The 25,574-nt window shown below is 40.1% G+C and overlaps 2 protein-coding genes across 6 annotated transcripts in view; one reads left to right on the top strand and one right to left on the bottom strand.

The window, feature by feature from the left end:
- Window positions 1–4,919, bottom strand: HSPA5 (heat shock protein family A (Hsp70) member 5). Of its 2 annotated transcripts, XM_082656023.1 has the most exons (9): window positions 4,847–4,919; window positions 4,542–4,764; window positions 4,217–4,448; window positions 3,640–3,777; window positions 3,221–3,333; window positions 2,733–3,123; window positions 2,365–2,602; window positions 1,894–2,061; window positions 1–911 (listed from the first exon to the last, which is right to left on the bottom strand). In XM_082656023.1, the coding sequence occupies exons 2-9, from the start codon at window positions 4,664–4,666 to the stop codon at window positions 349–351; spliced, it is 1,968 nt and encodes a 655-aa protein (XP_082512149.1). In that variant the 5' UTR covers window positions 4,667–4,764; window positions 4,847–4,919; the 3' UTR covers window positions 1–348. The 2 variants fall into 2 exon arrangements, with proteins under 2 accessions (XP_082512149.1, XP_082512150.1); XM_082656024.1 differs by having other exon boundaries at window positions 4,542–4,899.
- A 10,597-nt stretch (window positions 4,920–15,516) lies between these two features.
- The window catches only part of GAPVD1 (GTPase activating protein and VPS9 domains 1), a 72,551-nt gene continuing 62,493 nt past the window's right edge, over window positions 15,517–25,574 (top strand). For all 4 annotated transcript variants that reach the window (XM_082657610.1, XM_082657608.1, XM_082657609.1 and 1 more), the window contains exon 1: window positions 15,517–15,647. The gene's annotated coding sequence lies outside the window, so the exon portion shown is untranslated. The remainder of the gene's footprint in view (window positions 15,648–25,574) is intronic.

The raw sequence follows: 25,574 nt of genomic DNA, 5'->3' as shown, positions 1-25,574 counted from the left end.
TAAATAACAAACATTTATTGGTGTCACTTATGGTAGAAAAAAGTTCCTACACCAGATGCACATGACCCAATTGTTAAATAGAACATTTTCAAGGTGAACACACATCCTTAACCCAGCTTTTTTACCCACTTTTGATGATAGCCAATTCTTCCTTGCCCCCCACCCCGAGACATGTGAGCAACTGCTAATGAAAAGCAGTAAACAGCCACTTGGGCTATATAGCATTTTCAACTCCACTCCAAGGTGAAGATTCCAATTACATTCGAGACTTAAGTTCTCTCAATTTTCTCCTAACGAAAGTTCCTGAGTCCAGTTATTTACAATATTACAGCACTAGCAGAGCAGTGTCTACAACTCGTCTTTGTCTGCTGGTTCCTCATCACCAGTTGGGGGAGGGCCTGCACTTCCATAGAGTTTGCTGATAATTGGCTGAACAATTTCTTCCAGCTCCTTCTTTTTAGCTTTGAAATCTTCAATGTCAGCATCTTGGTGACTTTCTAGCCACTCAATCTTTTCTTCTACAGCTTTTTCCATGGTCTCCTTATCTTCAGAGGAAAGTTTACCTCCCAGCTTTTCTTTATCTCCAATCTGATTCTTTAGAGAGTAGGCATAGCTTTCCAACTCATTTCTGGTGTCAATGCGCTCCTTGAGCTTTTTGTCTTCCTCAGCGAACTTCTCAGCATCATTGACCATCCTTTCAATTTCTTCAGGTGTCAGGCGATTTTGGTCATTTGTAATTGTGATTTTATTTTTGTTGCCTGTACCTTTGTCTTCAGCTGTCACTCGAAGAATGCCATTCACATCTATCTCAAAGGTGACTTCAATCTGTGGAACCCCACGGGGAGCAGGAGGAATTCCAGTCAGATCAAAAGTTCCCAGAAGGTGATTGTCTTTCGTCAGGGGTCGTTCACCTAGAAGTCACACACAAAAAACTTTGTTAGCTGTTACTGACAAACATTAGTACATCTGGATCCCTACGTTTCATTCTGTTAGAGCCTGTAGTGTCAAGGGCACTCTATCAGCCTAGAAGTGGGTCAGTGTTGGGAAAGGAACAGTGAGTTAAGTTACTAGTAACTCTTAATTGAATTTCATCTACTTTATAGCAGTATGAACCCTTTACTTGTTCTTGTATTTTTTTTTTTTTTTTGCGGTATGCGGGCCTCTTACTGTTGTGGCCTTTTCCGTTGCGGAGCACAGGCTCCGGACGCGCAGGCTCAGCGGCCATGGCCCACGGGCCCAGCAGCTCCGTGGCATGTGGGATCCTCCCAGACCGGGGCACGAACCCGTGTCCCCTGTATCGGGAGGCAGACTCTCAACCACTGCACCACCAGGGAAGCCCTGTTCTTGTATTTTAATATTTATCTTTTTAATTTATTTGGCTGTACCAGCTCTTAGCTGTGGCATGAGGGATCTTTTAGTTGTGGCATGAGAACTCTTAGTTTCAGCATGAGGGATCTAGTTCCCCGACCAGGGATTGAAACCAGGACCCCTGCATTGGGAGTGCAGAGTCTTAGCCACTGGACAACCAGGGAAGTCCTTCTTCTTGTATTTTTGAATTTACTTATTTTGGCCATACCGCGCAGCATGTGGGATCTTAGTTCCCCGACCAGGGATCGAATCTGTGCCCCCTGCAGTAGAAGCGTGGAGTCCTAACCATTGGACAGCCAGGGAATTCCCCCAGAAGGTATTTTTAATGGGAAAGAAAGAGTGCTAGATAGCTAGATAAGAAATAGATTTTAGTACTGGCTCTACCAAACTCAACGCTAGTTAAATTAGGGCCCTCCCACCTGAAAATAGCAGATATTTCTTTCCCTAGACATTTCAATAGAGTATGTTAAAAGAAGTCAAGCTCTTCAAAAACATACCATGGTATTAACAAATGTAAGCAATTACCTTCATAGACCTTGATGGTAACAGTTGGCTGATTATCAGAGGCTGTAGAAAAGATCTGAGACTTCTTGGTGGGCACCACAGTGTTCCTTGGAATCAGTTTGGTCATGACACCTCCCACGGTTTCAATACCAAGTGTAAGGGGACATACATCAAGCAATACCAGATCACCTAAAAAGGTAAGTTAATCAAGCTAAGTTCTAATTCAGGAGTCACAGGAGCAATTCCAAGCAGACCCCACAAACAATACAACTTCATCTTCTCCATCTTGCCACTTGATTAGGTTCTATGCAAAATCATTTCAGAAGCAATGAATTAAATATAGTTGCTAAGGATCTTGAGACTGTGCCAGGTCTTGACCTCACTGTACCCTTTACTAGCTGTGTGAGCTTGCTGCTCATAATCTATTGCTTTCTAAAGCAACAGCTAATTATACTCTGAAGCACTATGGAAGATGCTGTGACACTCGCTTACCTGTATCTTGATCACCAGAGAGTACACCAGCCTGGACAGCAGCACCATACGCTACAGCCTCATCTGGGTTTATGCCACGGGATGGCTCCTTGCCATTGAAAAACTCTTTAACCAGTTGTTGAATCTTTGGGATTCTAGTAGAGCCACCAACAAGAACAATTTCATCAATATCAGACTTCTTTAAATCAGAATCTTCCAGCACTTTCTGGACAGGCTTCATGGTAGAACGGAACAGATCCTAGAATAAGTGACAAATTACTGTGATGATGTCTGTCATACCCAGGTATAGTCAAAATACCTAAATGCATTGTCCCAAACTCAGACAGTCTAACTAGATCTCATTAGCAAAGAAAAAAAGAGGAACATACCATGTTTAGCTCTTCAAATTTGGCCCGAGTCAGGGTCTCAGAGAAGTCTTCTCCTTCATAGAAGGACTCAATTTCAATTCTTGCTTGATGTTGAGAAGACAGGGCCCGTTTGGCCTTTTCAACCTCACGCCGGAGTTTCTGCACAGCTCTGTTGTCTTTCCGAACATCTTTGCCAGTTTTCTTTTTGTACAGCTTGATGAAGTGTTCCATGACACGCTGGTCAAAGTCTTCTCCACCCAAATGAGTATCTCCATTAGTGGCCACAACTTCAAAGACACCATTATCAATGGTGAGAAGAGACACATCAAAGGTTCCACCACCCAAGTCAAACACCAGGATGTTCTTCTCCCCTTCCCTCTTATCCAGGCCGTAAGCAATAGCAGCTGCTGTACTGTTAGGAGAATGAGAAAGAAAAAAAATAAATGACTTAGTTAAGTCTACCTTTCCCCATTTGGCAAATATGCCATATTTTTTAATTTAACACTTACGGCTCATTGATGATCCTCATAACATTCAACCCAGCAATAGTTCCAGCATCTTTGGTTGCCTGGCGTTGGGCATCATTGAAATAGGCTGGTACAGTAACAACTGCATGAGTAACCTAAAATGATAACAAAAGATAATTAAACATATTTTATCACACGGCTTAACCTTTATTTAAGTTACAGCCAAACCATCGCTTTATTAAGATGGGTATAATATATAATTTTATACCCATGGATTTGCAAGCATTAAGTGATAACACATGAAAGGCGCTAGTATTTTGTTTGGCCTACAGTAAAGCACGCAAGTAATTAAAACTGATGCATGGATGTCATTCAGATTTTTAAAACGATGAAAGCATCAACACAACACAATCAATTAAGAATAGTAATAATAAAACTGCTCAACATTGTTCTAGAAATACCTTCTTTCCCAAATAAGCCTCGGCAGTTTCCTTCATTTTAGTGAGAACCATGGCAGAAATTTCTTCAGGAGCAAATGTCTTTGTTTGCCCACCTCCAACATCAACTTGAATGTACGGTTTAGTTTTCTTTTCAACCACCTATTTTAAAGAATAATTATTTTCAGACGTAGAAGCGATGACATTTTAAACTTTAAAAAGAGGAATGTCTGAGACCCACTTCTTCCCCCCCAGTTTGGTTTACTTTGGTCCTTTGGAGCTGAATATTGAACAGAAATACTTTAAGGAGTAGAGGTGCCTGCTAATTACAAGCCTCTTCAGTTTTAACCAGTCTCTTAATGCTAAACTATTGCGGACAGAGTAGTTACGCATGAAATTTCTTTGCCAACCTAACTTTCTTAAGTTCTGTAACACACTGAAACTATTAAATAAAAATTATAGATACACCATGTCTGTATCTTTTTTGCTCGTCTCTGCACTGTTTTTCAGGAACTTCTTAATCCTAAATACTCCCACCACCACCCCCACTTTCTTTTTTTTCCTCTCACTTTCTATTTAGAAGTGAAAAACCAGGTCGAACCTTGAAAGGCAAGAACTTGATGTCCTGCTGCACAGACGGGTCGTTCCATGTACGGCCGATGAGCCGCTTGGCGTCGAAGACCGTGTTCTCAGGATTGGAGGTGAGCTGGTTCTTGGCTGCATCGCCGATCAGACGCTCCCCTTCAGGAGTGAAGGCCACATAAGACGGCGTGATGCGGTTGCCCTGATCGTTGGCGATGATCTCCACGCGGCCGTTTTTGAACACCCCGACGCTGACGGAAAAACCGAACAGAAGAAATCAGCGACGCTCACGACAGCCCAGGAAGCCACTCCCCATTCTCCCCTTTTCCACAAACCCCACTTACCAGGAGTACGTGGTGCCCAGGTCGATACCGACCACCGTGCCCACGTCCTCCTTCTTGTCCTCCTCCTCCGGCCGCGCCGCGCCGAGCATCAGCAGCAGCACCGCAGCCACCACGGAGGGCTTCATCTTGCCGGCACCGCCGTCCACTCACTCAGCAGGCAGGCAGGGCTTCGCAGGCAAACCAGCCACAGGCCGCAACACAAGAGCGCACCGAGGTGCCCGAGCTGAGGACGACACAGCCCGGGGTCAGGAGGAGCAGCGTACAAGGCGAAGGGCAGGTACGGAACTGCAGGCCGCGGCACCTACCTCTCACACGCACGAAAACCCCAATTCGACGCGCCTGTGAGAGCTCAGTCAGCGTCGACCGCGCCGTTGCCTACTCCGCTTATATAACCTCCCTCCAGCCCCGTCGTGGAGGCTGCCGATTGGCGAAGGCCCTGCTCGTTGGAGGCCGCTGATTGGTCCGGGCCACCAAGCTGGCCGCTGCGGATTCGAAGCGGCCTCCTCCGCAGCTAACGTCACCGCGACGCCTCCTGGGCTGACTCATTGGCTGCTGGGCGCGCCCAACAGCCACCAATGGGAGGCAACATCCGCCCCATGCTCCGGCTCCATTGGTTTAGCACCTGCCTGTCCGTGACGCGACCTCCCACTCCGAGGCGGTTTCCGTCGGTAACCGCTGAGGTCCCGCCTCCACGCTGGGCCCTAAGGATGCCGGAGCCAGTCCAGCGTGCCTGATTCCCCCGAGGCAGTGGGACCTGGGTCCCTTGCTTCTCCACTGCCCGCCCGCCTGCCCTTCCTCCATCCCTCCCGATGGAAGCGGCTCTTCTTCCTCCTCGCCTCCATCCCGTCCCAGGCAGGCAGGTATCAGCGTAGATGCTGTGATCACTTCAGAACAAATTTCTCTGCCCTTCATAGCTACTACAGGTACTAGAGTGTACAAGCCCCAGGGCCTTCTGTTGCTCACCGGGCTGCAGCCCTCGACTGGGGCCTGGTCTGGGCACTGCCCGGTCGCGAGTCATGGCTCCTACTAGCCAGTTATTTTTCCCCGGCACCCCCTGCCCCGCTATCTTTGTCTATACCAGGCCTCTCCACATTGCCTTGCCCCACGGTAAGTTCCAGGGCAGGCCTGGCCAAAGTAATTGACTCCGCAGTCCCCTCCCCATGTGGCAGCTCTCCCCTGAAGAGCTTACTAATGCCACTCCCACCCTGGGATGTATCATTTTCCTAGCTTGTCACCCCCTGTCTTTCCTCTTCCTGCCCATCATTTCCCATTGTGGATCAGATTATCATTTACAAGGCCTTCCTCATCCTTTTTGGATATGTTTTTATCTTCACTCCTGGAAAAGGTCTGATCTGTGCTTAAACGCATTTGATAGACAAAGACGTCTTGATAAAGCCTTACTCTTGTAGCAAAAAGTATAAAGGCTGCTATTTACTTCAGGCTTACTATGTGCCAAGCATTAGTCTGTCTCCTGTGCCTTTTGGTCCTTACAGTTCAATACTTGGCATTTCACATTTTACAGATGAGAAAATTGAAACCAAAAGAGATTAGTTAACTAGCTTGAAGTCATAGGGCTGATAAGTGATGGAGTTAGGATATCCAAGTCAGCTTGACTCTGTAGCCAATGCTCTTAACAATTTTTAAAAATGAAGTTCATTTATTCAACAAATCTTTTGGGGGGACCTACTAGAGACGGGCCAGAGGCCTAACACAAAATATTTTTGAGATGATTACAGAAAATTCATGGGACTTATCATAGTCAGGAGCTAATGACTCTAGTATTTTTTGCACTAAATGTTTTCTTGAGATTCACTTGTATGAACAATACTGTGTCCAAATAGCACTGAAACATCTTACACACAGTTGACTAAGATGCTGAGCCTAGGAGTCAGTACTCAAGAATTTTCCTGTCTCCTTTAGTGCTCCTCAAGGTTATACTGGTGACTCAGAGTTGACTTCATTCTTACTACAGAAGTTGCATCATCCATCTCTTTCAACGGATTGTATACAAGGATTGTATTGTATACAGTATACAAGGATTTGTATCCTGCTGTAACACTGACCCTTCTTTAGGTTACCTTAGTCCATTATAAAGATAGAAATCACCATTCCACCACATTACAGCTATGTATAATTTCAAGCAAATTTTCTGTATATACCATTGTCCATATCCATTAAAAACAGAGATCTTAGCTTCAGCCTCACCCTTGATTGATGGAGTAACCTTTGCAACTCTACTTTTTCTGAGATTTAGAAAAGTGATGTCTGGCTAACTGCTAAAGGGAATTGAGTATATTGGTGGTTGTAGTATCTTTTAAACATCAAGTATATTAGGTATGTTATATATTACAATATATTGCAAAGTGCAGTCATTTATGGATTGAATAGGAAAGTGCATAGATAAATCTAGTTTGCTGAATCATAAATGCCAATAATAGTGTCAGTGCCAAGTTATCAATATTTAAATAAGTGCTAGACACTATGCTAAATGTTTTAAGTGCATTATCTCTTTTAATCCTTATGAAAACATTTTTTTAAACCCCTAATTTTAGGGCTAAGGAATCCGAAGCTCCAAGAGGCAAAGAAACTTGCCCAGGAGATCACACAGCTGAGAAGATAGGGAGCCAGGATTTGAGCTTTGGCAGTTTAATTTTTAATTTCTATAGTCTAGGTTGTCATCCTGAGCTTCAGGTTTAGAACACTTACATATCGTTTTTAGGATATAGAGTAGTTACATAGTTTACAAGTATTTTGATAGTGGGCGATAGACAAATGTAGAGTTTATCCAGTAATTTAAACCAGCTCATTTCACTTGTGCTCTTATGGGTAAGAAAATAGATTTCTATTTCCCATCTGATCTCAGAAAACTAAGCAGAGTCAGGACTGATTAGGATTGAATGTTATTTAGTCCCCAAATCTTCCTTTCTGAAAGGGCATTAAAGGCATAGAGCAAGAAGGAAAAGGAAAAGTCCTATGTAATTGACAAGTTGAATGTTGACTGACAAGTTGAAGTTCTGATAATTAAGAATTTTTCACATGCTTTGTTGGAGAAAATATTCAACTAAGAGATAGGACACATGACCGTAGGAAAAAACAACTTCCCAGAGCCTCAGTTTCTTCATCTATTGAATGTCAGGGATTTCTGTCCCTGCCTGTCTTAGTGGCTTGTTTCAAGGATCAAATGAGATACTATATAGGAAAGTTGTAGAATAGTGGTAATGCTATTATTTATCATGTAAATATACTATGAGAATAAATTTTAGAAGCTCTTCAAGAAAACCACCTCTTGAGAGTGAATTTTCAAGATTACTTTCAATGGGAAAGAATAAGTTTGGTGATTACACTGAATTTGACAAAGATTTTTGGAAATGCTTTGAAAAGTGCTACATCTAATTACTCTCTTGGGGACTTCCCTGGTGGTCCAGTGGGTGAGACTTTGCGCTCCCAATGCAAGGGGCCTGGGTTCCATCCCTGGTCAGAGAACTAGATCCCACATGCATGTCTCAACTAAAGATCCCACGGCGAATATCCCACGGTGTAGATCCTGAATGCCGCAGCTAAGACCCAGTGCAGCCAAAATTAAAAAAAAAAAAAAAAAACTCTCTTATATTGGCCCCAAAGATGTCTTTTTTATTAAGAGACTGGGAATAATTCCTTAGCCTTCATTAAACAGGGGAGTGAAAAAAGTATCTCCCTAATACCTGAGCTGGGAGTAATAGGAGGTATGAATCATGTAAGACTTTTTAGTACTTCTGAAGGTGCAATGTGCTATTCAATAAGTTTTGTCTTTACTTTTAGAAAATGAATTTAATCATTAATAGAGAAACTTTCCCGCCCTTACCCACACACAAAAGTAACAAACAGGGCTTCCGTGGTGGCGCAATGGTTAAGAATCCGCCTGCCAATGCAGGGGACACGGGTTCGAGCCCTAGTCCGGGAAGATCCCACATGCCGCACAGCAAGTAAGCCCATGCGCCACAACTACTGAGCCTGAGCTCTAGAGCCCGCGAGCCACAACTACTGAGCCCACGTGCTGCAACTGCTGAAGCCCGCACACCTAGAGCCCGTGCTCCACAACAAGAGAGGCCACCACAATGAGAAGCCTGCGCACCGCAACGAGGAGTAAGCCCCGCTCGCTGCAACTAGAGAAAGCCTGCGCGCAGCAACAAAGATCCAATGCAGCCAAAAATAAATAAATTTTTAAAAGTAACAAAGCATTTTCTGTTATTCACGTGTTTTTTTGGAGAAAGGTATTTAGGAGGGCATGTTGTGTCAGTGTGATGGGAAAGATCATGGGGTTTGCAAGCATTAAAAACTGAGTTCCAGTTCTGGCACTAACTAGCTGTGTGACTTAGGGCAAGTCACTGAATCTCTCTGAGGCTCTGTTTACTAGTATGTAAAATGGATATAATTCTGCCTCCTCACAAAACTATTTATGATTAAGGTACTTGATTAATTGTAAAGCATTTTAATTTTATACATAAAATGTTAGTTTTAATTTTCTTCTAAAGTTTTCCTTTGAAGTAAAATAAGCTACTGAGGATAAAGAGCTACCTCTATAGCTTCTGAGTGATAATATTTGATATATGTCTTAAATTTCTAAATTTTTAAAATAGGAAATATATATACATGGTGTAAAATTCAATGGGTGCAATATACAATATACAGTGAAAATAAGTTGGCCTGCCACCCAGTCCCCAGCCCTATTACCCTACACTAATGAAGGTTACCACTGTCACTATGTTGCTTCTAGAGATGTTTTCTTCATATGCAATGTGTATGTGTGTATCGCTGTTTTATTTTTTAATTTTTTTATAGCCTCCCTGCTTATTTTTTTAAATTAATTAATTAATTAATTAATTAATATATTTTTGGCTGTGTTGGGTCTTTGTCGCTGTGCGGGCTTTCTCTAGTTGAGGTGAGCGGGAGCTACTCTTCATTGCCGTGTGTGGGCTTCTCATTGCGGTGGCTTCTCTTGTTGCAGAGCACGGACTCTAGGCCCGGGGTCTTCAGTAGCTGTGGCTTGCGGGCTCTAGGGCACAGGCTCAGTAGTTGTGGCACACGGGCTTAGTTGCTCCGCGGCATGTGGGATCTTCCCGGACCAGGGCTCGAACCCGTGGTCCCCTGCATTGGCAGGTGGATTCTTAACCACCGCACCACCAGGGAAGTCCAAGAAGACATTGTTCTTAATTATCTGCTAAAAATTTATTTTTTAAAACCTGTCTCTTTTATATCTATATAATTCAATTGGATTTATTTATTTATTTTGCGGTATGCGGGCCTCTCACTGCTGTGGCCTCTCCCGTTGCGGAGCACAGGCTCCAGACGCGCAGGATCAGCGGCCATGGCTCACGGGCCCAGCCGCTCCGCGGCATGTAGGATCTTCCCGGACCAGGGCACGAACCCGTGTCCCCTGCATCGGCAGGCAGACTCTCAACCACTGCGCCACCAGGGAAGCCCTGGAATTTATTTTTTTAAATGTGTGAGTTGTATATATCGTGAGTACAATTAATTTTTTTCCACATGGATACGCAAATGTCCCAGCACCATTTTTCATAGTATTTTGTTAGCCTCTGTCTTAATTTCTATAGCTATAGAGAGCTGGTCCTTGAACAGCACAGGTTTGAACTGCATGGGTCCACACGTTTTCAATAGGAAATACTACAGTATTACACAATCTGAGGTTGGTTGAATCAGTGGATGCAGAACTGTGGATACAGAGGAACAACTGTAAGTTACATTCAGATTTTCTGCTATGCAGAGGGTTGGTGCCCCTAACCCCACACGCTGGTCAAGGGTCAACTGTAATAAATTTTGATACCTGGTAGGACAAGTCCTTCCTTCCACATTACTCTTCTTCAGGAGTGTTGTTGGCTAATCTTGTTGCTTTGTATTTCCATATAAATTTTAGAATTAGCTTATAAAGTTAGCAAAACAAATTTTATTAAGTAAAAAAAGCAGGTTACTCAATCGTATGAGAGTATTACACCATTTACTTTTAAAATAAGCTTTACAAAGTATTAAGTTTCTATTTAACTTATTTCTGTATTCTAGAATTTCTTTAATTTGCATGAATTTGGCATTTAAAAATTTGTTATCAGGAGTAAACAATTTCCATTTTGAAATGACAATTTATGATTTGTCAGTATGATGAAATATGTAGCCATTAAAATTGTTGATATCTGATTTTCAAAGAGTATATAAATTGTAAGCATGTTACTTTTTTTGTCTATACTTTTTGTTATTAAAAAAAATCTCTGTTTATCTATCAGGAGCTTAACAAGCTTGAGAAACTTTGAGAACTTAACTAAGTAATACAAGACAATGAAAAAAGTTGTCAGTGAAAGATGTAAAATGTGATTACGTTAAAGATATTTCATATATTATAATTAGTCATGGGTTAAATTCAAATACAGATAATACACAAAAGCTTTATGATCCATTAACATTACAGCTCCTATCAGTCTGGACATCCCTTGCACTGGTAGAAAAATAAGTTTTATAGTAGATTTCATTGGGCTGAAGTGTGAGTAGCATGATTTATGATCCTGTTCTACAGGAAATGATCCTCATTTCCAGTATTCTCAAGTTTTAGGCTTTTATCTGTTGTCCTCGATTTAGCCAATAATTTAAAATTCCTTGGCAAGTGTTACAAAACCATACGACTATGTGAATACACTGCCTTAAATCATAAGCTCCATCAGCTTCATAGTAAATCGGCCTCTGAGTATCACTATTTCTGAACCTGCCAGTGGGGGCCAGTGCAGGACAACCAAGGGCCCAGAGCATGGAGTAGGGCTGTGACTGGAATCTTGTCCTTTACTTTCAATTGGATAGTTTAAGCGCAAAAAGGACTTTATGAAGGATATTTTGTGCCACCTGTGTATAGGACAGCTTTCATGTCTGTCTCTCTGGATTTTCCAGAGATTTAGAAAAATTTTCCCATTAAGAAATAACATATAGTTAATTCACATGTATTTTTTGTTATTCAAAATGTGATGAGTCAACCTAAATGTCCATCAACAGGGGACGCTAAATTAACTAGGGTAGATTGTACTATGGAAATATTGTGCAAGGTTCAAAACAAGGAGGTAGATTTTTATGTATCTATATGGAAAGATGCCAGGATTTACTCTTACATGAAAAAAGCGTTATAGAACATGGAACAGTATGTACAGTGTGATTCTATTTGGGTTAAACAACCCACCACCAAATCTGGGCAGATACCTATCAAATTGACAAGAGTAGCTACTGGATGGAATTGGGGGGGAATCAAGAGGAACTTTTGACTTATTTGTATTGTATACATTTTTTAAACTTTATTATTTATTTATTTTTTCTTAAAATTTTTGTATTGGAGTATAGTTGATTTACAATATTGTGTTAGACTCAGATGTACAGCAAAGTGATTTCGTTATATGTATACATACATCTATTTTTTTTCAGATTCTTTTCCCATATAGGTTATTACAGAGTATTGAGTAGAGTTCCCTGTGCTATACAGTAGGTCCTTGTTGATTATCTGTTTTATATATAACACTGTGTATATGTTAATCCCCACCTCCTAGTTTATCCCTCCCCCCCACCTTTCCCCTTTGGTAACTGTATGTTTTCTAAGTCTGTGAGTCTGTTTCTGTTTTGTAAATAAGTTCATTTGTATCATTTTTTAGATTCCACATTAAGTGGTATCATGATATTTGTCTTTCTCTGTATGACTTACTTCACTTTGTATGACATCTCTAGGTCCATCCATGTTGTGTATTGTATACATTTTCAAGAACAAGAATTAATATATTACTTGTCAGATTGAAAATAAATTTTATAAAAGAAATTAAGAAACAAAAAACGACTAAGTTAGCCTTTAGCATTGAATGTTTGCCTGCTGTTTGAGTTTGAACTATGTCAAAGCATAACATTTGTGTTTTGCTTTATGGTAAAAAGCTTTGACCTACGAGATAGATAGGGTTGGTGACGTTTCTGTTTTACAGTTGAAAATATAGTCTCAGGGACTTCCCTGGTGGTCCAGTAGGTAAGACTCCGAGCTCCCAGTGCAGGGGGCCCAGGTTCCATCCCTGGTTGGGGAACTAGATCCTGCATGCATGCCGCAACTAAAGAGCCAGATGTACCATGTGCCGCAGCTAAGACCCGGCGCAGCCAAAACAAACAAATAATTATTTTTTAAATTTTAAAAAATAAATTAAAAAAGAAAATACAGTCTCAGAGTTCATTATCTGCTGTATTGGTTTCTATCCATGTTATTGCTATATTTACATATCACCTAGTTTATAATTTAATTGACTCAGATTAGACACTAAGATTAATCTTTGCACAAGCTGTAGCTATCTACACCTAAGTATGTACTGGTTCAAATTAATTCATTTCCCAAACTGTGTGCCAAATAGATTAAAAAAATTGCACATAGATGAAGTCCTTGTTTTTCTCCCTTTCATCTTGCTCTCCCTCTTCCTAATCTTTATTTTTTTCTGGATATGGCCCTGCTTTTCTTTCTGGTATGGTTTGCTCTCAATTAACTGTCGTATTTCTTTCCTAAGTATAGATGCATAATAACTTAAATGTTACTTTTCCCAGGCGCATGTGCTTTTTAATTAGGATCTCTTGAGGACAGGCTCCAAATTCAAACGAATGCAGGTATTGGACTAGATGATCTCTGATACTCAGCTCTAACATCCAGGATTCAATGTTTCTAACACTAAGGATGACATTTCAGGGGGCTTTCATGGATGTGAGGAAAAAATATTTTTGTCCAGAAATACTTGCCAAAGACCCCGAAATCACTTGGCATAGCACCTGCTTTCTTTTCTTACCTCCAAGACTGGCTGTGCACAAATGAAGGAAAGAACATTAAAAAAAATTCTGAGTATGTCACTGCTCTCTGCTTCTGTGGCAGAGTGGTCTGCAGAGTATGAGGTTGAGCGTGTGAAGAACTGAGCTCTGATCAAGATCTGGTACGAATTCTGTGACTATGGACAAGCAATTTCATATCCCTGTATGTCAAGGAAGGCTGAATGATATAGTGGAAGGAAAAAGGCTTTGGCCATGGTTTACTGTTTATTCATCCCATTCATTTTTTTTTAAAGAAGATATATATTACATCCTAGGTAGTATGGCAGGTTCCAGAGAGACAGTGGTGAATAAGACGGGGTTCCCTGCCCTCAAGGAGTACTATTTATTGAGTGTCTTTTCACCTCTTGAGTTCACTTTCCCCTGTGTAAAAGGCGTTGAGAAAAATACTTCATATTCCACAAGATTTACTGTTGTTGTGATCATTGTTCTAATGTGCAGGTTGTGTTCCTTGGATGCGCTGGCTGGAAAAAAAGATTGAGAACAATTTACCTAGTTCAAGCTCTTCATTTGTAGGTTGACAGAGAAGGGCTCAGAACAACTAATTGACCATCCCAGTGCCCTTTTTACTTACTACATACAGTGCGGTTTTTTCACAACCCTCAAGAGCTTTTTGCAACTTTGGGGGCCCTTTCCTTTCCCCTTAACCTGGCCTGTGTGGTCCAGCCCATTTATAGTACTGTACTCAGTGTTAAGTGAGAGCAAACTGCTCAGGCTGGGTTCTTCCTTAGCAATCGTCACATGCCATTTCTTTCTTCAAATCCAACCATTCAGTAACTCCCAAGTGTTAACTTCCTTCTTAAAGTCTTGGCCACTCAATTTGATGAAGACTTTCGCCAGGAATCTGGAGTACTTTGCACCTTAGCTTATTATTATGATCCTTAATCTGTGTTAATTATCCTTTTACCCTAAATTGTAAACCATATCCTGTTGCTTTTTTCATTCCCTTGTTGCTTTGGACAATGTTTTATAACAGAGCTGAGGAATAATCTTTGATCTGGTGGAATTCTTGATTCAGTTGAATGGCAATATGATAGCAATAATACCTGACCAGTTTACCATAGAATGCTCTTGTGGTAATAAAACAAGGCTATAAATCTGAGGCAAATTTTGACAATTTTTAAAGATAATACATCAAGGAGGATGACTGAATGGAAAGCAGTCTGGGAGCTGAATCAAATCTGAACTTGTTGCAAAACTGACGCCTTTTTTTTTTTTTTTTGGTCTGGAGACTCCTAGTGTTGGACGATATAATCATTGTGTTCAATTTTTTGAAAGACTATCAAGTGCAAAACATTCTATATTGCTCCAGGCAGCATAACAACTAGCAATGGAAGAAAGTAAAAGGGAAGTAGATTTTGTTCAGCAGAAGAACTTTCTAACATTTAATGCTGCCCAACAGTTGACCAGGCCTCCTTATTTAAGGAAGTGAGCACCCTGAAATTTGAACTGTTTGAAAGAGAAGTTGGATGACTATCTGGCTGGAGTTCCTGCCTGGGCCGGAGGTGGACTAATGACCTTTAAGCTGTCTTCCAATTCTAAGGTTTCTAGGACTGTTCAACTCAGTTAACTTTATATTTGAATATATATGAATTGTTTTTATAAAAAATTTTGTATTAGATAAATTGTCAATCGCCCTAAAAAACTGTATGGTCAAGTAAAATTTGATAAAAGGAGTGGGAAATCAGATTTAAGACTGAAAATCCAGATAACACAAAGGCAATTAATGACCCTTTTGACAGAAAGGAAGAAGAGTGGTGTATGGGTGTGTGTGTTTCAAATGATGTGTTCTGGCCAAGTGACACTTGTTATCTAAAACATAAATGCTCTAAATTGTTTTACTTTACACATACTTGCTCAGCCGGATTATTCACATCCAGCAGTACCGTACGCGGAAGCAACGGCGAGTGTTTGGTGAACAATTTTCCGGAAGCCGTTTCGCGGTACCCCAGTAGCTCAAGACGGCTCCAGCCTTGCAGCGGACTTGGGTGGTAAAAGCGGAAGAGGCACCGCTGGCTGCCGGCCTGAACTACTAGTCCCAGGGGCCCCCGCGGCGCCGCGCACGCGCCATGGCGTGGCGGCAGCGGCGCCGCAGGACGCAGGGAAGCCAACTAGCGAGTGGCGGCGGTGGCGGCGGCGGCGGTGGCGGTGGCGGTGGCGGTGGCAGTTCGCCGCGAGGGCAACGGCTCCGAGGCCGAGTGGCGGTCCTGCGCAGACATCGGTGCCCTCCTCCGCATGATCTTGGTGAGTGCATGTCCCCGATCCAGCTGCGCGGAGTGCGCGGCTCCTTGCCTGGCGACCGTGTTGCTTCGGCCTAGGGCCGCAGCCTGCGCTGACGGTGGGCCGCCGGGTCCAGCTGACCCCTGGGCCCTTCTCTGCAGTGAGGGGAGAAGTGGGGGTGGGGGCACACGGTTAGGTCCAGGGAGAGATGTGGCGGCGCTCAGGGGCCAGGGCAGCCTGGGGCGGACTGGAGGGAGGGACGCGTGGGGGATGGGATGGGAAGGGACAGGAGGACCGCGGGGTGGCTTCGGGTGAGAGCCAGAGGCGAGCGACCTGGCAGCCAGGGAACTGAGTATGGGAGGCGAGGAGGAGGTGGAATGTCTTCTGAGTGCCGCTGGTGAAGATGTCTTGCTTCGGAGACTCTTGACAAGCTGGACTCACGGGTCGGGCAGCCCACCTACCAAAAACGTACACACCATACTTGGCATCTTTATACTTCCTGTTGGAGGTCTGTAAGTGAGGAGCTGTTGGTTGCTTCCATCTCCTTTCCTTCAATTTCGCCTTTTATTGACTGGCAAAATTTAAATGGGTGCTGGATAGGCAAGTCATAGAAATAAACAGGGTTCTGTGTATACATCTGCGTGAAAACAGGGAGGCATGGTGGTATGTTCAGATGAGAGCTAGATCAAAGGAGAAATCAGTGTTTTTATTTTAAAATTTGTGGCAAAAATCAGTTTGAGCAAGGTTTTGAACTAGAAAGGATTTTTAACCTGGGATTCACCAGTTGGTGGATAGAAATCAGGGGCTCCTTGAACTAGAATGGGGATAAAATCATGTTTTTATTTTTATTATCTGATAACTGTATTATCATTTCCTTCAATAATGAATGTAAGCAACAAACCACAGTAGAATTAGCAATGCCTGTGACTTTGTCACCAATAAAAATTACAGATATTTTTGTGTCATGTTTACAGTTGTTGCAGATATCTTAAAATATCATTTGTGATATACTCCAATAAACATTTTAAAAATATCATTTATGCTTATAATTTTTTTGAATTATGGTATTACTGAATCCACTGTTAGATCTTGTTACTTAATGTGATAATAAAGGTGTACATATATTGCAATATCAGGGTTTTTTCATTGTTTTGCTAATATTCAGTATAATTAGTTGTTTTTGTAATCGCATATATTTAATTATGCATTTAAAAGCAATCTGAGAAGGGGTCCATAGGCTTTACCAGACCACCAAAGAAACCCATGGCACAAAAAGATTAAGAATTCCTGAAGTAGAAATAAGTTTTGGGGATCTATAAGCCTGCCTGGAAGAATATGTTTCTCATTAGATAAGAAAAAAGTCAAGGCAGATAGGACGATAGTGTCGATGAAAGAGGGAATTTTGTAATCAGGGAAGTAAGAGAAAAGATTTGACTGGGATCAGAGTAATAGTTTTCAAAGACAGAATAGACCACAGATATTTCTTTCAGGGTACTGGGGAATCAGCAAAATAATCTGTGGAAGAAAGGGAAGTGAGTACTTTGGCCCTTAGACTTTTGTGTTAAGGCATCTCCTAGTTCCAAGTGATTGAAGGGGTTGAGCCCTCCAAGCTCTTGTATAAGCCTGTGAAAGAAAATTTTAGCATGTGCTGGTTTTCTTTAAGTCATGTAGATAGTGTGGCTTTTAAAGGGGTGAGGATATTCTAATTTTTCTGTCTTTTTTTTTTTTTTGGCTGTGCCGTGTGTGGATTGTGGGATCTTAGTTCCCCAACTAGGGATCGAACCCCTGGCCTTGGCAGTGAAAGCTCTGGACTGTCAGGGAAATCCCCATCTATCCTTAAGTGAAAAACTGCAGGATCTCTCTTCAAGTATATTTTCCTATTGCCATTCTTCTTTCCATATATGATAGAAAGTAAACTTGCAGATTATAGAGTTGAAGAGTTGATACGTCATTTTCTTGAAATTCCATTTTAAATTCTTGTAGTTCAGCTTCATTTTGGCATCAGACTTCTCACTGACAAATCACTTTTAACATTTTTTCAGAATATTCGTGATTTGAAATTTGCACCTGTTTGTAAAGCACCTGTCAACATCTTGTGTGAGCTTTTTTTTTCCTCTAAAAGAATAGCAGTAATGAAAAACCACTACGGCAGACTATTTGTGGAAAAGATTAAGGGGAGGGTATGGAGAATTGAAGAAGAGTATTTTGTGAAACAAATATTGGTGCCGAAATAGTTTGTGTTGAATTAAACACACCGTATTACAAATCACTGCCTTGGAGAGGTCTTGCCTGATAAACCTTCTGGGTCTTTACACTGCCCCCTTGGCCATTCTTTCTCCCCTGCCCCTTTATTTTATTTATAGCATATATCTATCTGGCATCATATTATTTGTATATTTATTTTATACATAAAGGGTCAGGAAAATTTAGATTGGGGATACTACTACTGAATGAGAGAGTGGGAGACTGGGGAGTGCTGTGTGGAGATGGCATTTGAACTGGACCTTCAGTCATAGATGTGATTAGCTATAGGGATATTGGAGAAGGGCTTCAGGTGCAGGGAACAACTTGAACAAAGACAAGGATAGAGGAGTTTGTAAATCAAATAAACATCTTAAGTCAGCTTGCCTCCCTCCCTCCATCCCTCCCTTCCTCTCTCCTTCCATCCATCCATCCAGTGTGTTAGGGCTGTAAAAGGGAAAACGGGAGAAAAGATTATGTATAAAGGTGGCTTGGGACGAACAAAGGCTGAAAACTCTAGGCTCCCCAGATGATAGCATGTGACCGTTTGCCTCCAGGTGGATCTCTCCCTCCTAGAGCCCACAACAGTGAAATTGCTCACAGGGAACCTGAATTCTATATACTGAAGAACCAGAGAGGCAGCCTGGGGAAATGAAAAGAGTCTGGGCTCTGGAGTCAGATAAATCTAGTTTTGAATTCCTTGTTTGCTTCATGATAGGTGAATGATTATGCAGTAAGTTATTTGACTTTTCTAATCCTGTTTCCTCAGCTGTAAAATGGAGGTTGATAAATAGCTATCACACAGGATTAACTTCAAAAATAATAATATATGTAAAACCTCAGGAACATGGCTTTCACTCAGTAATTGGTAGTTACCTTTTGGTGTTCCAGCTTTCAACCTGGTTTCGTCCTTTTCTACCTTCATACCACATCCCTGACTTTAAAACAAGTGCTACTCTTCTGGTGCCTTCCTGGCCACTGTCACAGCGTTGTCACTTCCCACTTCACCCAGTTGGCTCCACTGTGAGTTTGTGAGCAGCTTTCCAGTGATGGCACTTAGCAATTTACCAGGTGATGCTGCCTGATAATGGCATTCTGGAAACAGCAACAATATGTATTAACTCTTATTTGGTGAAACTAACAATACAAAATTTGCCACTCTTTAAACATGATGCGCTTTAGTTTAAATTGGTTTATTTGGGAAAAGTACCCCTGATATTTGCAGAAAACTGAAGCAGGGAAGTGGATATATTCCCAATTGTAAGATGTTTCACTTTTACTTATTATTATTTTTTTTTAGGAGTGAGAGTATTGGGGAGTTGGTTATACATTACAATTCTCCAAGATAAAGTATGATTTTTTTTGGGGGGGTGGCGGGTAAAAGTCTGATGTAAGTGGAATTCTTCTTACTTGCTTTGGAAAGACCAAAAAAAATTGAAAAAAATTTTTTCTTAAATGATTAAATTTTCCCCTTCAACTTTATGGTTTTTTCACCCACACATTTCCTTCTCTGGAGTTAATTTTCTCTTAGGTAAGAAGGATTTCAGTTATGTGTTTTTTTACATTTGAACTACCTAAACTTGTGTTTGTATAGAATTATTTGTGGCCTAAACTCTTTAATCCTAATCAAGATATTTTCATTTGTAAAGGAACTAGGATCAATACTTTCTGTATTGTATACACATTTTAGATGAAGCTTTAGACACTAAATTGTTTGATTTCTGGTTTTTAGAACTATAGATAATTAACGTTTCCTTCTTTATGTTTACCTATATTTCCTTATTTTTTTAAGTATGTTTCAATATGTATTATGATTTTTTTTTTTTTTTTCGGTACGCAGGCCTCTCACTGTTGTGGCCTCTCCCATTGCGGAGCACAGGCTCCGGACGCGCAGGCTCCGCGGCCATGGCTCACGGGCTCAGCCGCTCCGCGGCATGTGGGATCTTCCCAGACCGGGGCATGAACCCGTGTCCCCTGCATCGGCAGGCGGACTCTCAACCACTGCGCCACCAGGGAAGCCCTGTATTACGATTTTGTAAAAACATTTTCAGAAGGGAAGTTCTTCATTGCTTCTAAGCTGAAACCCAGTTTTGAACTCTGCAATGCAAAGATCAGAAGAAGTGGTGAACATCTGTTGATACTTCAAGTTCTCATATTTAATATATATAAATGAACAGTTGAGCAAATGTTTTTAAAAAAAATACAGACTTCTGAAGTCTGTATTTTTTTTTTAAGTTTGAAGATGAACCAGATAATTGATAAGTATTTATACCGGAAAGGAAAATATAACTTAATACTAACGCTGTAATTAAATTATGTATATTAAGCCAAAATTATCTTCATATTCACCTTTTTTGTCAGCCATTTTAAAAAGATAAGGCTCTACATAAAACAAATGAAATATTGCCATTTGCAGCAACATGAGTGGACATAGAGAATATTGTACTTAGTGAAGTAAGTCAGAGAAAGACAAATATATCACTTATATGTGGAATCTAAAAATAATGCAAATGACTCTATTTTCAAAACAGAAGCAGACTTACAAATATAGAAAACAAACCTATGCTGACCAAAGGGGGAAGGGGGTGGGGGGATAAATTAGGAGTATGGGATTAACAGATACAAACTACTATACATAAAATAGATAAGCAACAAGGATTTACTGTATAGCACAGGGAATTATAGTCAATATCTTATAATAACCTATAAGGGAAAATAATCTGAAAAAAAGATTTATATATCTAAATCACTTTGCTGTACACCTGAAACTAACACAATATTGTAAATCAACTATACTTCAATAAAAAGAAAAGAAAAAAATATAAGGCTTTAACCATACTTTAACTGTAAAAACAGGCAAGATGTCTGTTCATTAATCTAAGATGTCTGTCTGAAAAGATGCTTGCTTGGGCTTGCACCCATGTAATGCCTGTACACCCACGCTGGAGACTAGTGGGAAGCGTGCCATCAAACATGTTCAGTTCTTCTTTTTTTTTCCCTTACCTAATTTATGTTTTTAGTTTATTTTCTGTGAATTTTTGAAAGGATTAATATTGGAAAATTTAAAAGACAGAAATTTAGTTGGGATATTAGCCTATTTCCTTTTTTTCAGGATCAGAACCAAATTATCTTCCCAAGCAATCTAAATTTTATCCAAATACATCTATTTTAAAAGTTTTTAGGACTTAGGCTAAAGTCATCTATTTTCAACCCACTCTGAACTGTCTCCTTTCATTTTCGAATGCAGAACTCTGACCCATTTCTTGATTTTACTTTCACTGTTTATAAATCCTGACTACCTGACAAAAATACATTAGGTCTAAACGTCATAGCACTTAAGGCAGAAATGCAAAATGTTTACAAATATGGATTTCTATGTCAGAAAAGCTTAGGAAACAATAGATTAATTCTTTTCGCAGACTTTATTTCATCTTTACCTCCTTTAGAACCAAGGAATCTAACTTCGATTTCTCTAAAATAAAGTGCCTTTTAATATCTAATTATTCAGGGGTGTGGTGGGCCAACTTGGATTCTGATGGAACGTAACTTATTAAGTAAGTCTCCCTCTGAGTAAGTTTCTATTCCATCATTCCAAAACATCATAATAACAGTAATGACAGTAATTGCTAACATTTATTGACTTCTATTTATTTACTTTTTATTTATTTTTATTTTTTTTGCGGTACGCGGGCCTCTCACTGCTGTGGCCTCTCCCGTTGCGGAGCACAGGCTCCGGACGCACAAGCTCAGTGGCCATGGCTCACAGGCCCAGCCGCTCCGCGGCATGTGGGATCTTCCCAGACCGGGTCACGAACCTGCGTCCCCTGCATCAGCAGGCGGACTCCCAACCACTGCGCCACCAGGGAAGCCCAGACTTCTATTTATTTTTGAAAACGTATTTAACTAACAAGATTTTCTTCCTTTTTTTTTTGTTCTGGAAGGTTCCTTGTAGGTAGAACACAGTGATAATAATGCTATTTGAAGTTTGATAATAAATAGTTGTAATTTTATGAAGTACCATTCTGGTAAATGTGATGACATAGACATGTCAGTCTGCTGTTTACATGCTTTCCTTAAATTTGAGGGTGTACCCTTGGATCTTGAAACAGGCTTTACCAGTATTACAGCTCAGCAAAAATGCAGCTGAAGCTCAAAGTCCTCTTTCTGCTCTTATGTTTGGTAGTTTTGTACACCCACTGTATTTATGGAAGAAGCTAAGTTTATGCTGGGGACCAAAGCTTCCTCAAAGCATGTGGGTGGTGAAATCTTCCTCTCAAGAGTTCTAAGGGTTTTAGGTTTTTTTTTTTTAACTATTTGGTTTATCTTGATCTCCAGATTTATATATGTCTTAGTGAGATGTCATTAGAGATTGTTGAATAAGAGGGAATTAGATTTGGTGGTATAAAACTTCAGACTAATAAAATTAATGAAGGTTTAAATAATTGTGAAAGTTCCTGATATGCATTCCAGATTAGGTGGATATTTTTGTGTTACTTATTGCCTTTGGGGAAAAAAAAGGGATATAATTTTAATACCATTGCAGTTCTCCTTCTTGGTGTGTAGCATGTTATTGTTGAATTATACCGAGAGATTAAGTATTGTGTCCTTTTTGTTGGACTTGAAAATTTCACATTTTTTATTATTCACAGAATTTGTCTGGTCTTGAGTGTTTAAGTAATTGTACTAGCAGATCTTTCAGCAGGGGAGCTCTTAGTGCCACATTTTTATTATGTTTTCCTTTTTTAAAAAATTTAAATTACTACAGTAATAAATGTTCTTTGTTAAAAAAAACAACAACTAAAAGCAATGCAAAAATGAAAGCTTTTTTCCCCTGCATGTATATGCATATGCTATATGATTTGGATTTTTTCTTTTTTCCCCCCCAAATTATAGTTAACACTTGTTCTTGCTAAGTGTTTTACATATGTTAACCTGTTAAACCCTCACAAACTTATGAACATACCCTACGAAGTAAGCTTCAATTTTACATCCATTTGCAGATGAAGAAACCGAGGCAAGGAGAAGTAATTAGCCAAAGGTTGCTTAGCTAGTGAGCAGCAAAACCGAGATTTGAGCTCCAGTAGTCTTACTGTGGGGTTTGTGGGTTTTTTTTGGGGGGGAGGGGTTTTGTGTTTTAACACCTGTACTGCCTCTGGGATCTTACCATGCATATCGTTCTGCAGTTTGCTTTCTTCACTTAGTGGTACGTGGTAGATACCTTTCCATGTACCTCTACCTCCTTAATAATTATGTAGTATTCCATGGTAGGGGTGTACCATAACTTACTTAATGTCTTTCAAACTTAATCTTGTTTAAGAGTCCCATTAGTAATGATTTCAAGTAATATTTTAAAAAGCCAAGGTTTTATAATGGAATAGTGAGGGTACATTAGTATTTACTAAGTAATGCATATTAGCTGTCCAAGTGTTTTGATATTCTGTCGGTTGTGTGGTCTAATAAAATCTGAGCTTAATCCACAAGCCATTTATTATGCATGAATTTCATTATTTTTGTGGTTTGTCTTTTTTAGTTCTGGAAAATTAATTAATGTATTGGGGGTAAAATTGATATCTGTGTTTTATTCACTTTTGGTAGGGTCTGGAGTTTTCTGTAATAACAAGAAGTCTTATACAGTTAATTTGAATTTTGGATACTATCTAGCTTTATATTATATACTTATATCTTCAAAGTAGTGTGCCTTTCAGTTCCCTGTACTTGTGCCAGGAATAGTTGATACTAAGTCCATTCTTTTTTCTACAATGTTTTACTTTTGTTTCAAAAATACCAACTAAAGATATTAAAGTATCACTTGTTTCCATTTTTTCCCCCTCTCATGATACACGTTTCTTGATTGTGAGGAAATATCTTTTTGGTACATTAATAATTATTTCAAACATGCTCATTGGGAAGTTAGTAGATGTTTTCAACTTAAATTTAGTTACTGTTCTTCAGTCATTTTGCAGCTGAGTTAGCAGCAGCTTGGCTGATTCCTAACTGGAGTATTGCTCTTCATCATTCAGTCACTTATTAATTTTTTAATAAATTCAGACATTGATTCAGCACCTGCTAAATGCCAGTTCCTCTGCCAAGTAATGGGGATACCAAGGTGACTATGTCCCTACTTTAGGGAACTTGGAGTTTTGTTGAGAAAACAACATTTTGTTGCAAATAGTCTATGAGAAAGTATCTGAGTCAAGAGATTGGTAAAGGCTCCTCAGTTTGAGCTGGACCCTGCTGCCTACCTGGGACTCAACTGACCACTAAAAGGAGTAGGCAAAGGATTCTAAATAGAGGGTATGCAGAAATCCAGTCTGTGACAACGACTCAAAAGTGTCATTAGAATGTCATGTATCCCTATGAGAATGTGGGTCCCTCAAGAGCAGACCTTAAACTGTCCCGTTCATCAGTGCCTAGCACTTTGTAGGTGTTTAATAAACATTTTTTGAATGCATGAGTGAAGGATGTATGTTAAATAAAGCTTACTGTGCTTGTCTGCCCATTTTTTGGGAAAAGATGGGTTCATTATTTTTAATACCTAATGATTTTTAGAGTTTGTAATTTAGCAAAACATAAAATGAATAAGAAACTGTTCCTGCATTGGAGGAGGTAAGTCTTGTAAGGGGAAACACATTTAGACAAACCATTGTAATTCAACATGATTATATTTATAAAAAAATATTTGCAAAGGACACCCATCTCTGGTATGAATTGGTTAGGTCCCTTAAAAGTGGTGGGTAATTAAAATAAATCTTCAAATTATTTGATTGATAAAATACAGCTAACATTGTAGTAGGTCATTAAAAAATGGCAGTTAGGTCCTTTTTTGCCCTGTCACGTTAGTATAAATAGTACATAAATACTATGATGAAATGTACCTGTTTAATGAACAAAAAAAGTAACTGACAGTTCTGTCAAGGTGTAGGCATCAGTATATAACAATGTTAACCATGCTTAATCCTTGAGTAACATCATAATTTTTCCCAAATCTGCAAACTACTTATACTATTGTTTATTTAAAATGTCTTTTTTTTTTAATTTGGACACCTTTAAAAATTTTTTTAAAGCTTTATGTTATTACCATAATGAAAGGCTACCATCTCTTGCCCTAAATAGAAAGCAACTTGAATATAATAAAAACAAAGCAATGTTATAAAACCTAGCTTGCTACTGTTTGCAGAAGGTGCTGAGTTTGAGACCTCTGTCTTTAATTAAAAGAAGAGTTTAGCAAGTGTTAGGGAAGTGTTGAAGACAAATTGGCACCTTGCTTAGATTTTCTGCATGATGTAAACAGAAAAACTGAAAGAAACTTTAAAATGGGGTAACTTTCCCACTCAGTGTCATAAGGGAGGAAGGATGCACCCTGTTTGTTGTCAGGAGCAGTTCTCCTAGAGCTTCACAGAGGGAAGAGATTTGGGGGCTGGGCCTTAAAGGAGAAATCTGAGTTCACTTGAAGATAAGGAAGATTTGAGCCCCTTAAGCCTAGATAATAGCATCTGCAAATGTTGGAGACTTTAAGATATAGTATGGCAGCAAAATCCGATTTTGGGGAAGTGGAGAGATGGTGGGAGATGAGATAGGAGTTATAAAAAGAGGGATTTATGGTTGAGAGCTTGATACCCTGTAGCATATTGTAGACATTATCCTGTAAGCAGTGGAGAGTAGCATGACAAGGTTTGTGCTTTAGGAAGATTGCTTCAACAGTAGGAAGGA

Source organism: Grampus griseus (genome assembly GCF_964374135.1).
Source record: "Grampus griseus genome assembly, chromosome: 6".
In the NCBI taxonomy this organism is placed as follows: domain Eukaryota; kingdom Metazoa; phylum Chordata; class Mammalia; order Artiodactyla; family Delphinidae; genus Grampus; species Grampus griseus.
Note: the sequence above shows the minus strand (reverse complement) of the source record. Positions and strands in the feature narration are given on the sequence as shown.